Source organism: Prionailurus viverrinus, chromosome C1 (assembly GCF_022837055.1).
Source record: "Prionailurus viverrinus isolate Anna chromosome C1, UM_Priviv_1.0, whole genome shotgun sequence".
NCBI classification, from domain to species: domain Eukaryota; kingdom Metazoa; phylum Chordata; class Mammalia; order Carnivora; family Felidae; genus Prionailurus; species Prionailurus viverrinus.
In genome coordinates, this window is record NC_062568.1 from 62020002 (window position 1) to 62033931 (window position 13930).

Consider the following 13930-nt stretch of genomic DNA (forward strand, 5'->3'; position numbering starts at 1 on the left):
TAAATAATTTTAAGTTTATATGTTATAGCACTGAGCTTATTCATCTTTAATAAAATTTAAAGAGCCCTAAATTTCTTCCCAGTTGTTAACATTCTATGCTTTCTGATCTCCAAAAAGATAAATCCTGAGTTATAATTCAAACAGAAACTTATAAATATAATCAAAGTTTTTGATATTTTAAGTTCATTTATTCAGGACCCATTACTGAGCCTAATCTCCACCTTATGGAACTTTAGGAGTCCCATCATAGTATTTTTGCATAATTGCTAAACATTGTAGGCCATGGCAGAACTGCTACATTTAGGGAAACCCCAAGTCTTCTTAATTGTACTTTTTTTTTTAAATTTTTTTTTCAACGTTTTTATTTATTTTGGGGACAGAGAGAGAGACAGAGCATGAACGGGGGAGGGGCAGAGAGAGAGGGAGACAGAATCGGAAACAGGCTCCAGGCTCCGAGCCATCAGCCCAGATCCTGACGCGGGGCTCGAACTCACGGACCGCGAGATCGTGACCTGGCTGAAGTCGGACGCTTAACCGACTGCGCCACCCAGGTGCCCCAGTTGTACTTTCTGAAGATTTCAGATTTCTGAAATAACTCCACATTTTTTCATCTCGTCATCTTTCTGTTACCTTTTAGCCCTATCCAGCATTATCTTTTGCCCAGACTCCAGGAGCCTCTTAACTAATCCCCATCCCCTTCCAATCTTGTTTCATTCCAGTTCTCCACAATACCAGAATAATTGCTCTAAAGGGCAGACCTGATGTTGTCACCCTGTTGCTTATAAACATGTAGTAGTAACTACCCTGTGTTAAAAACTGCCCTCTAGAATAAAAAGCAAATTATTTAACAAGCTTACCTGATGTAAATTATCTCTGTATTTCTAGCCATTTTTCCTTCTAATTCTTTGGTCAAACAATAGTATCCCGCACCTTCTTCCTTCACCTGTCATTCCTAATGCCTGTAATCCATCCCATCTCCTTTCCTTCTCTCAAAGTCACATGGGAGTACTACCAGTAATTCTTCAAGTCTCACTTGATCTCCAAGATTAGGTCAGGTCTCCTATTATGTAATCCCAATGCAACTGGTATTTCCCAGCCATAAAACAGGACCCTCATAATTTGCCGTAATTATTTTATTATCTGTCTTCATGCTAAAATTAAAATTTCCATGAGTGTAGGTGTAGTTCCATGTTTTGTGACCCTAGCAAATGCTTGCTTCATTAGTTTACTATGCTGTGTAACAAATCGCCACAAATTGTAGTCAATGAAAACAATACACACATTTATTTTTTCACAGTTTCTGTGGGTGTGTATTCTGGGCATGGTTTAGCTGGGTCCTCTAAAAGGTGTCAGGACAGTCAAGGTGTGGCCAGGGCTGGGTTCTCATGTGGAGACTTGTCAGGTGGAGGATCTACTTCTAAGCTTAAATGGGTTGTTAGCAGAATTCATTTCCTCAAGGCTGTGAGACTTAGGGCTCCAAGTTCCTGTTTGCTTCTTGTTGCAGATCCTAGAGGTTCATCAGCTCCTTGCCTGGTACACCAGCTAATAGGGTCACTTAGTTTTTCAAAGCCAGCATGGAATAAGTCTACTAACAGAGTCTTATGAAATGTAATCATGGGGGTGACATTCCATCATATTTGCCATATTCTATTGGCTACAAGTAAGTTATAGGCCACACCTCACACAAAGAGGGGTGATTAATACAAGGAAGTGAACATCAAGAGGTGGGGATCATGGGAGTCATCGTAAAAATCTGTCCACCATGACAGGTGCTTGAAATTTTAGTTGAATGACTAAAAGGAAACCATACATTTTTTTTAATTTTTTTAAATGTTTATTTTTGAGAGAGAGAGAGAGAGAGAGAGAGAGACAGAGCACAAGCAGGGTAGGGGTAGAAAGGGAGGGAGACACAGAATCTGAAACAGGCTCCAGGCTCTGAGCTGTCAGCACAGAACTCGACATAGGGCTCAAACTCAAGAATTGTGAAATCATGACCTGAGCCAAAGTCAGACATTTAACCAACTGAGCCACCCAGGCGCCCCGTGAAAACCATACATTATTTTAATTATTTAATTGCAGGAACAATTACAGGGGAAAAAAATCACTTTTTATCATCTTAACCATTTTTTCTGTGAAAATAAAATCTAAATAAATTAAATACAAACAACCTATATGTCATAAAACACTAACAATTTTGTGACTTTTAACTTAGTGTAGCTTTAATTACTACGAACAGATTTTCGCTTAACGTTCGTGTGGCTTTTTCCCTGATGTCTATGTAGCTCCATCTTCCTCATATAAAATATAATGTGACATTCTGACTTTATTGATAAGTTTTATTTTGATATGGCTTTCAGTTAAGATACATATACAACAAGGCTATTGAAATATAAAAGGAAAATTAAGAAGTCTATGAAATAAGATGTTTATATGTCATTCTACCCAAGGGTTTTATGGAATTTACAAGAATATTATAAAATAAGGAGAGAAAGTAAATGCGTTGACAATCAAAGTTAATATAGTTATTTTAACAGACAGTTAAATTTATCTTTAATCTTTCTGGAACCCAAGGAAAAAACATAGGAAATGGTATCAATTCTTCAAGAAAATTTTATTCTGTATGAAAATATTTTCTAATCATTATATACTCACAATCATTGACTGTTCTTTTATGAAATGACTTTAATAGGAAATGCAAAAACTTTTGCTCAAAAAATCTGCCCTGATTATTTGCCTTCAGGAAAATGCAAAGCAGGGCACTGAGCAGGGTGGCTCAGTTGGTTAAGCGTCCTACTTTTGATTTCAGCTCAAATCATGATCTCATGGTTGTGAGATCAAGCCTCACCTCAGGCTCCATGTAATGGAGCCACCTTAAGATTCCCTCTCTCCCTCTCCCTCCTAAATAAATAAGTAGATAAATAAAGTGTTTCTCTAGAAGTTAAGCTAATGAGGTCCACTCATCTGACTTTGTAACAATTTAATTGATGCAGAGATAAAACTTAGGCTATCTCGAGAATGAATTGTATACCGTTTAGACCTTGGATGACCAAAGAATTTATCATTCTAGCCAAAATAGAGAGAGAAAGAAGGCAGAATTAATAATAACCTGGCACAACAGATATAAAAGGTACTGCCAGATGGAACGATACATTCACTCTATTTAGACAGTTGTTTCAGAGTTTTTTGTCTATGAGTGTGTGTTTGTGAATATGTGTGCAAAACTATACACACCAATATATGTATGTATAAAAAACATCAAATACACAAATGTACACATACCTCTGCACTTAAGCATACATTCATATAAGCAAAATAAAAATTTCATGAAACAATATTAACCTTTACCACATGCTATATATACCCATGTTTTCTAATCTTTCCTCTTTCATTTCCAAAAGAATGCTTATTATGACACCTTAAATTAATGTTACGACCTACGGTTCTAAAAATACTCTGCTTTAGACCATCTTCGTCAAATACCAGTTGTCAACCAACATTCTGACAGGAGTCCCCAGAAGGGCTCCCTGTGTGTAGCATAATGTGTGGCAGATGGTGGGCATTTTACTCTTTGTTAAATGAATGCATGAATGCCTTAGTGGATGGTTATCTATAGCTCAAAGTTAAATTTTATTGTGAAGGCCTAAAACGTAGGACTTCTCTGTCATTTACAAAAGGAAGGTCTCAATGTTTCACAAATCAAACATGTAGGTAGGTGATAAGGCTGATATTCTAGTTTAACAACCTGCTCTACATTCTTACCTTGACGGAGGCCCCTACCTCCTTTCTGGGTATCTGTGTATAGTGTTGGACCTTATAAATATACACCATCAGTTCGTTGGTCATTTCCCCATCATTAGACATTTGAGTTGCTTTCAGATTTCTTATTTTTTGTTGTTTCTCTTTTTGTTTTCACAACAAATAACAGAGATTGTTTTTTTTTTTTTTAACAGATAACATGTTTCCTTTTTTTCTTCTAAGTAACATCCATAATACCTTCCCAAAAGTGGATCTAAGTTCAGTAGTTTGATTTGTTTTATCAAGTTAGCATGTTTTGCTAGGATGCTCTCCAAGAATGTTTGGACTCATTCGTTTGTCATCACTGATATATGGATGTACTTACTGCCTGAAACCTTCCAATATTTGATTTAATAATTTTTAGATACTACTTTATTAATTTAATAAACATTTTATATTTCCATGTATTTAATTGCAGCACCTAGATTATTTTCCATATATTTGTTTCATGCCTGCATTTCCTCCTTAGTGAGCCTTCTGTACATATCCTTATAACAGTGGGAAAAGACTCAGTAATTTTATTATACTTTGTTTGGAAAGATATGTGCATGCTGGCTCATTTGCAAACAAGCACATGTTTAAGACCTCAATTAAGACATTTTCTTTGGATCAGGCTTTGTTAGATTTAAGGCCAATAATGCTTAAATATATCTTCTGTAAATGTATGCCGTGTGTGAGTTATTGATAATTGTTTAACTTATTTTCCATTTCTTTTTTAAATTCCTTTTTATCCTTATTTTCTTCTAGGCTCGAGAATTACAATCTCGGATACTAAAACGTGTTCAGATGGAACAGCCAGACGCAGCTTCTGCACAGAAGCATTTAGCAGCTGAAATTTGTGCAGGGATTGCCAAACATTCTGTTGCTCAGCGAGACTATGAAAAAGCAATTAAGTTTTATAGAGAGGCTCTTGTTCATTGTGAAACAGATAATAAGGTCAGAACCTTTATAAAATTTTCACCGCCTTTTATTCCAGATGTCATCTAATTGCCCCAGATGTAAAATTCTTACCAGCTTGTTTGTAAAAAAATAAATGTAATAAAAATACAAGCTAAAAAATTAATATTGTTTCTAGAAATTCTTCAAAATGCCTTATGAAATAATGTCAGAGTCTAAAACTTATCGTGGAAGAAGTGACATAAAATAAATCAGTAAGTCTTTGGTTTTTTTGATATTAATCTATGTTTTAATAATCACTCTAAAACAATTTCTCAGTCTCGAATATCTGGATCTTCATGATTCAGTTCAGTTTACTAAACTGCTATTGAACACCTCTGTATTTCAATTGCTATTTGGTGCTGGATATGCAGAAAAGTGACTAGACGAATCTCTTACCTAAAGTGGCACAGCATGAGAATACCTGTAAGGATAATACTGGTAAAGAAAACTTCTATACGTGTCTGGTTAGTAAATTAAAATGCTGTTACTCTCTCAAATCTAGATAGATGATTAATTTAAAAAAATTAATATATGGCTAAATACTTCTTTTTTTCTTTTTCTTTTTTTAACTTAAATCCCAGTTAGTTAACATACAGCATAATAATAGTTTCAGGTGTACAATATAGTGATTCAGCAATTCCATACAACACCTAGTGTTCATCACAAGTACCCTCCTTCATCCCCATCCATACCCCTACCCACCTCCCCTCTGGTCACCATCAGTGTGTTTTCTACAGTGAAGAGTCTGTTTCTTGGTTTGCCTCTATCTCTCTTCTTTTTTTTTCCCCTTTGCTTATTTGTTTTGTTTCTTAAATTTCACACATGAGTGAAATCATACAGTATTTGTCTTTCTCTGATGAATTTATTTCATGATGCAGGAGAAAAGACAACTATATTTTAGAATTTAAGGTTTTATTTTTTTTTTCAATGTTTATTTTTTTTAGAGAGAGAGACAGAGTGTGAGTTGGGAAGGGGCAGAGAGAGGGAGACACAGAACCTGAAGCAGGCTCCAGGCTCTGAGCTGTCAGCACAGAGCCCGATGCAGGGCTCGAACACTTGAGCTGCAAGATCATGACCTGAGCTGCTTAACCAACTGAGCCACCCAGATGCCCCAAAATTTATGGTTTTGAATTGAACATTGTAAAATGAATACAACTCTTTCAGATGTAAGGCAAAAATAACCCTTAAGGCATAGCCAAATAAGCACCTTGTATAGTGGTGGTTAAAGGAGTTAGAATCATGTTTTCAAATCTGAAGCATACTTTGGAAATTATCTGCTAAAAGGTTTTTATTTTTCAAATGAGAAAACAGGTTTAGAGGGATAACAGGGACCTGGCCCCATCATGGAGAAGCCTGGACTAGAATCTAATCTCTCTCTGATTTAAGACCAGTGTTCTTTTCACAGTGCTTTGTGTCTGTATACCTTTCAAGTGAGTTACTACTTGTTTTCCCCCTTTCTTCCAGTATAAGAGAAAATAGAGGGGGGTATGTGTATAGTTTTCCTGCCGATCATGCTTGGCATTTTTATTGCAATCGCTTTTGGTCAACTGAAGTGTAATCTGTGTCCAGACATTTTCCATATGCACTTTTTAATCCATACAGTTTCTGACTAATCTTGCGCTTTTTCTCTACAGATCCTGTTGGAGCTGGCTCGATTGTACCTGGCACAGGACGACCCTGATGCCTGCCTGCGGCACTGTGCGCTGCTTCTCCAGAGTGACCAGGACAATGAAGCTGCCACCATGGTCAGTGCAAAGGACTTCAGTGCTGGAAAGGCAGTTGTGTTTTATATTCCATGTGGAAGTTTCAAATTTTACCCCGTAAAACTAATACTAGATGAGAGGCCTGGCTCATGTTGACTTTTGGAAGAAACAGTATTTTTAACATTATTAGCATATTTTACCAATAAAGACCAAGAATCCTTTTGTTTTATAAGAATGGCAAACCTACGTCAGGCCTTTACTTTCCCTTTGGGGTCTAGTTAATTTGTCTTTATGCCGAAGAGGATACATGATCAGGAAGAGTTGATGTGACAAAGCTATCATTTGCTAACGACTGACTTTTAAGTCCTTACCCAGACATGCAGGACTAATTAAAAAGTTTCCATGGGACTTTTGTAGTTACAGAGAGAAGCCTTGATGTATTGTTCTAAGATGGTGTGCTTTGCTTTCTCATTTTTACCCGGGTTGAGATACGAGTTCGTTTCCCAATGGCTAGGTAGATGATAGTATGTGAGGTTCACTGAAAATTATTATTATAACAAAAAAGAAGTATAAAAAGCATCCCTTTTAAAACACAGTAAGAAAAGCTCAGTAGATCTTGTGTATTTTAAATTGCTTTGGAATATTTAGGGTTTAAGAGTATTTGGGTTTTTTTAAATCTTCTCGTCCTTTTAGCCAAATCCAGGGAGGCATCTTTTCTATCACGGCACATAGAGTGTGCAATTCCCTTCAAATTTCTGTTTTTAAAATAGCCACTTGAAACATATTTTCTGCTAAAAATAAAGTTTTGTGAACAGAGTGATCTGTTTCACATCCTTAATTATCTTCTGTTACAGTGATATGAATTAGTGTAATTCATATCTTGAGTCTTGAATTTTATTTTATTTATTTTTTTAATGTTTATTTAATTTGAGAGAGAGAGAGACAAGAACGTGAATGGGGGAGGGGCAGAGAGAGGGAGACACCGAATCAAAGCAGGCTCCAGGCTTTGAGCTGTCAGCACAGAGCCCGGCGTGGGGCTCAGACTCACTAACGGTGAGATCATGACCTGGGCCGAAGTCAGATGCTCAACCAACTGAGCTACCCAGGCTCCTCGATATACTTGAATTTTAAATGGCTCCTTTTTGTAAAACTTTGCCCTCTTCATGTTTTTCATAGGTGTTTTCATAGCCCTAAATCTTGACAGGAAAGGTATGCTTTGTAAAATATGTGGCAATATTTTTAGAACCAACTTTTACCTTTATAGATGATGGCAGATCTCATGTTCAGGAAACAGGACTATGAACAAGCAGTGTTTCATTTACAGCAGCTTTTAGAACGCAAACCAGGTAAATATCCATTAATTATGTTTTTACTAATGCAGTCAACTTCCTTTCTCTTCTTTTTGACTGTTATGAAAACCTCAGTCAAATCCAACAATCTATTCCACACCTGCCTTTGAGTAGCAGAAATGTCTGTAAGGAAAATGCAGCACCTTTGACTGGCCTCACTTTAAATTATGACCACAGACCCCCAGTGGGCCCTCAGAGGCTGCCTGGCAATCCTGCTGTATTTCTCTAATGAATTCACTCATTCCAGCTGCTTTTTATACCTTCTCCTCCCCCCCTCAAACCTCTAGCCCCCTCATCCCCCTTCCTTGTCCTCAACTAAAAATGTTGCCGCCCACTTGAGTAGGAAAATACGAGCAACTGGAAGAACTCCATTCGCCTTTCGGCAGGTCTGCCTTCTCGCAGCCGTTGTCCTCCCCGGATCTGCCATCCTTCCCACAGCCAGTGTCTCCCTGTGGGCCCGGGATGCCACCCCTGTCCTCCCGGAGGGCTTTCTTCAGGCACATCTGTCTCTCCTGCACCACCATTTTTTCCCAAGTCCACGCACAAGTATGGCGTGATAGCCCCTTGCTAAATATATTAACTAAAAACCAATTCTTAACTGTCCAGTTACTCTTCCTGCCAATTAATGCTCCATTCTTCGCTTTTCCCGGATAGAACATCTCCTCTAAACGGTTTCCATCTGTGCTGTCTCCACATCATCTGCTCCGCTCCTGCAGTCCAGGGAGGCTGTTTCTGCAGGACCGGCGGCCACCTCCAAGCTGCCAGAGCCTGCGTTCATGTCTCAGCTGTCTGCTTCCGTGGCCTGTCCTTACGCTCAGCACAGGTCCTTCCCTCCCTCGTGAAGGACTTTCTTCACTTGCCTGCTGGGGCGCTGGGCTTCCCTGGTTTTTCTTTTTTTGTTGTCTACATCTTTGTTAGATCTCTTTTCTCTTTATGACCTGTAAATATCAGAATGTTCTAGACCTGGGCTCTCAAACTTTTTTTTTTTTTTTTTTAATATAGTCAGCCCACTGGGTGACTTCATCCAGGCCCATGGCTGTATGTCCTACGTGTATGCTGGTGTCTTGCAAGCATGTTCCTCCAGTCCTGACCCATTCCCACTCTGCTGTCCTGGGGGGTCTCCAGCTTGACATGTTTCTGTAGAACAATGGATCTCTCCCTCTGTCCCTCCAAATCTACTCCTCCGTTTCTCACCTCAGTAAATAGCATCACCATTTACCCACTTAGGCCCCCAACCTTACAGTTACCTTCGGCTCATCTTTCTCTCTACCACATCCCATCTGTCAGCATATCCCCGTGTGCTCTACGTTCAGGGCATACCTGGAATCCCATCACCTTTTACTTCCTGTGCTGCTGCCACCTGGTCTCAGGCATCAGCGTCTCTCACGTAGATAGTTAATGCTCTGTTCTCAAACTCACCCCTGTTTCTGTTCCTTGCCTCCAGACAGTCGAGACATGCTTTCAGCTGGAAGTAGCAGAGACTGACCCTCTCAAAGTTCCAGTGGCCTCTTTATTTTCCTCTTACGTAAAAGAAATGTAGAAGTCGGTTATGCGGAGAGTGGCATGGAGGACCCACAGTATCATCAGGACATCTGAGTCCTCTGCCTTTTTCTCCTGCCCTCATCAGCCTGACTTCCACTCTGAGTATCACCTCATGGTCCAGGATGACTGCAGCTCTAGCATCAACGTTCCAGGGCCCAGATGGGGAAGGTTGGGGTGGAGGTGGCTAAAAGGGATTACCTCCCTAGTGAACCATCGTTTTTTTTTTTTTTTCTGTAAAAAATTTCCCTTCTGGAAGCACCTGCATGGCTGCAAAAGATGGTGGGAAAGGTCATCTTTTAGTTGAACCCAGTGCCATGTAGTATAAAATCAGAATTCTGATAGTAAGGAAGAAAGTGATGGTAGACATTAGGTAGGCAACAGTCCTCGCAGCTTAGTGCCCTGACACTTTTAAATTGCTCTTCCCTCTTCCTGGAATATTCTGGTGGCGGCTACTTCACGCCTTCAGGACTTGGCTCCAGCATGGCCACATCCTGAGAGCATCCTTCTGCAGCCATCCTGTATCAATGACACCTCTTACTGCTCTCTATCTTTCTATCTTGTGTTTGGTTTTTTTATATCACCCTAAATAATAGAATGTAAGCATCAAGTGGCCAGGAACTTTGTCTTTGTTGCTGTGTTTCCAGGATTTAGAACAGTATCTGGCCAACTTGGTGCTCAGTAAATATCGGATAGAAAAAGAGTGGGAGGAGCAAAGGGAACAAGGGAGAGGGAAGGGGGGGAGGAAAAGGAAAACAGGAAAGGAAAGTGGAAACAGTAATGTGTGTTACTTACGTTTTTACCAAAAAGAGTTTGAAATCTCAGAGGACTCCTAGAGGTGTCACTCAGTTCTTGTAAACCCTAATGCCTTCATGGCGGGATGCCACCACGGCAACCAGAACTGCCTGGTTTGGGCAAGTAGGCAGTTTCAAGTAGGGCAACTCAAAGAACCTTATAGACTCTACTATTGTAGTTACTAATGCTTCTACTTTTAAAAAGTTTGAGTTTGAGAACAACACTTTCTACTTACAAACAAAATACCCCTCGTTAGAGTAAAGGTTGAAAGAAAATAAGTCCTTTCTGTCTTTATAGTGGTAACAACATTTTATTTTATTTCTACTATTTTTATTATCTTTTTAAATGTTCTCCCACCTTTGGATTGCCTCATGCTCTGTTGTTGTTTCTTTCTTTCCCCAGTCTGTCCCAGCTTCTACCCAGGTGTTATTTAAAAGAGTTCAGTTAATCCAGGTGCCTGGGTGGCTCAGTCGGTTAAGCTCAGGTCATGATCTCTCTCACAGTTCAGGAGTTCAAACCCCGCATCAGGCTCTCTGGCAACAGTACAGAGCCCCCTACAGATTTTCTGTCTTCGTCTCTCTCTTCCTCCCATCCCTCCCTCTCTCTCTCTCTCTCTCTCTCTCTCTCTCAAAAATAATAAATAAACATTAAAAAAATAAAAGAGTGCAGTTAATTATATTAACATCTTACCTCTTCTACTCACTCTGAGTACATCTTCCCACCTCAGTTGCCCAAAGCTTACTCTTACTTTCTTCAAGCCTAAGTTATTTTTGTCATGCCATTTCTGTCCGGGGTTCTAGACTCTGCTTGTCCTTTTCTCCTTCTATGAACTGCCAGTTTAAGGGACACACATACTATTTTCATTCTGTCTCAAGCTGTTCTCATATTGTAGCACTTCCCTCTGAGTGAATAATCAAACCTGACTTTTTTAAAAAAACAAACCTCTGCCCTTGGAATATTTTTAAGCCATTGATGATGCTAGTGCCCTCACATAGAAGATTTGAAGAAGCCCTCATCTGTCATGTGAATTTGGTCTCAGTCAGGTAACTTGGCATCAGCATTTTGTTGAAAGAGATAATAGTCAAATTGGCTTAGTAGACTGGCAGCTTTGGACTGTCTGTTTATAAACAAATATAAAATAAATTATTTGTAAATTCAGTGTACAGACTTTGTACATTGGAAATACCAAATCACATACATCCATATGTCCAAATCTTTGCATGTTTCTTTTTCCTTTTGCCTATAATGCACATTGCCTTCCTTGTTCTTTTTCTCTTTCCCAACACATGATCCAAAATATACTCACCCTTTACCAAAAACAAAAGCCTGTACCTTACTACCACCACCTATGTTTTAAGATGCCTTACGTGATGCTGAGCAAGGGGACCATCTACCTCGATTTGCCGGAGACGAGAGGATCTCCTGGAATGCAGTACTTCCAAAGCTAAAAGAAAGTCTCAACAAAGTGGGATGAATTGGTCACCCAAATCCTGGATGACTTCACTCATACCTCTTTGTCTCGTCTCTTCTAGTATCTTTCTGAAAATATTTATGCATACATTTGTCTTCTCCATGGGACAACAGTCTCCTCAAGTTTGCAGAGATCACGTCATATTCATCTTACATCCCCAGCATCAGACGAATCACCAAGCACATAGATGGTGCAAAATAAATATTTATTGGTTGAATGGATCAATGCATGACTAAAATACCCAGTCATTTAAAAATACAAAATGTTAAAATTTTTGTGGTCTCTGTCATATTTTAGGTTTTTAATCTTGCATTCTTTATTCCTAATAGGACTCTATTCACAGATCTGTTCTATCAGAATCATTCTAACACCTGAGTATCTATACTTACTCTCTGCATGAATTATAGGTCATCCTAAGTAACACATGTTATACCTTAAATTAATGCTGTATTTTAGCTGACTTCAGAAATGCACTGTCTAATTTGAGTTAACCTAACTAGTAGACAATCCTTCCTATAGAGGTAATCACTGTTCTCTTGACAGATTACACCTCTTAACTCTTAAAATCTCCACATCATCTTGGGTTGTCCCTTCCCTCACAGTAACTTCTTAACAGGGTTCATCAGTTCTGTCTGCTAAAGAGCCAGCTGTCACATCCAGGCTGCTGTCTGCTAAGCCTACTGCTCGAATTAGCGCCTTTATCCCCTTTCACCCAGACCAATGCAGCCCCCGCACTCATCCTCCAGTCTCTAGGCTCCTGCCATTTGACACCTTCATAGCACTTCTGTAAATCAAAAACTGCTGCTTGGCGTACAATTTAGGATGGCCCTCCAGGGGAAATTCTAAAATCATAGCATTATTTTGGTAATAAGGCAGCCCTAAATTACTGGTCCGTTTGTATTTCTTACCCCTCTTCCTCCACTTTAATATCAGGTAACCTTGGACTTAGCAGCACTCCCCACACTGCTCTGCTCTGTCTTTGCACATGCCATATGCCTCTTGGAATGTCTTGGTATGTCTAGCAAGATCCTCCTCGTAGCCTTCATGCTGCCCAAAGGTCTGATTCCATGTGAAACCTCCCGCCTCCCTCGGGCAGTTAGGAATTCTGTGCATTGTAATTCCAAAGCACTTTTATTCATGCTGCATCGCATCACACTATAATCATTTGGTATCTTCTCCCTATCCCTCAATAGGTATGAGCTAAGTTTTTTCAGAATATATAATACATTCCAGTTTTCAGTGGATTCCCTAAGTACAGAAATTTGCCTGTTTGTCAGATTTCATGGTTAACCAAAAGGCAAGTCAGTATCAGTGGTAATTATAATTTGAACTAATAATACATTTCAGTAGTATTGGAAAGTGGTAATTATTTAAGAAACTGGCCTCCCAATGTTGACTTTAGATAATATTAGCAATATCATGCATCGCACATATTAGCAACATCATACAAACAAACTTTGGCCAGAAATTTTCACCTTCACATCCTGCCTAATCCAAGACAGCTTCTAGGTCCTGTGACTTTATTGTGGGTAGTTATCCCTAGTTTCTATCCACACTTTTGGAGTTGTAAGTATTACTAATGACCATTGTAATTTTTTTTTTTAATTTTTTAAGTTTATTTATTTTTGAGAAAGAAACAGTGCAAGCTGGGGAGGAGCAGAGAGAGAGGGAGACAGAGAGTCCCAAGCAGAGTCTGTCCTGTCAGCATAGAGCCCGATGCGGAGATTGGACCCACGAAACCGTGAGATCATGCCCTGAGCCAAAACCAAGAGCCAGACGCTTAACTGACTGAGCCACCCAGGCTCCCCACTAATGACCATTGTATTTTTAAAGCTCTTTCATGACCTTTTTCTATTTGGTCTCTATGACATGTTGAGGGTCAATATTATATTCCTATTTTAAGAAAATAGGTAATCCTTGACTCAGAGAATTTGAGTAATTTGTTTGAATTTCCATAGCTAAAAGACAAGACCACTAGTTGAATCCTCTTTCTCTGAAACCATGCTCTGTATTTTAGTGATGCCAAAAAACAGGAAGAACAAAATCTCAAGATATTAGGTAAAGAAAGGCAAGTGATGATGTTGTCAACCTGGATTACGTTAACATCATGTAATAGAGTAGAAACCAAGCCTACAGAAGTTTTTTTTTTTTTTTTTAAGTATTTTTATTGTGGTAACATAACAAAAAGTACATAACATAAAATTTGCCATTTTAGCCATTTTTGAGTGTACAGTTCGCTGACATTTAGTACATTCAAATGATTTTGTACCCATCGCCATTTTTCATCTTCAGAACTTTTCCATCATTCTAAACTAAAATTCTGTACCCACTAAACGCTA

General features: G+C 39.0%; 1 protein-coding gene across 4 annotated transcripts in view; it reads left to right on the plus strand.

The window, feature by feature from the left end:
• The window catches only part of TTC21B (tetratricopeptide repeat domain 21B), an 85558-nt gene that overhangs the window by 51255 nt on the left and 20373 nt on the right, over nucleotides 1-13930 (plus strand). For all 4 annotated transcript variants that reach the window (XM_047870517.1, XM_047870518.1, XM_047870519.1 and 1 more), the window contains 3 exons: nucleotides 4543-4731; nucleotides 6369-6479; nucleotides 7702-7783. In XM_047870517.1, coding sequence (XP_047726473.1) covers nucleotides 4543-4731; nucleotides 6369-6479; nucleotides 7702-7783 — 382 coding nt within the window. The remainder of the gene's footprint in view (nucleotides 1-4542; nucleotides 4732-6368; nucleotides 6480-7701; nucleotides 7784-13930) is intronic.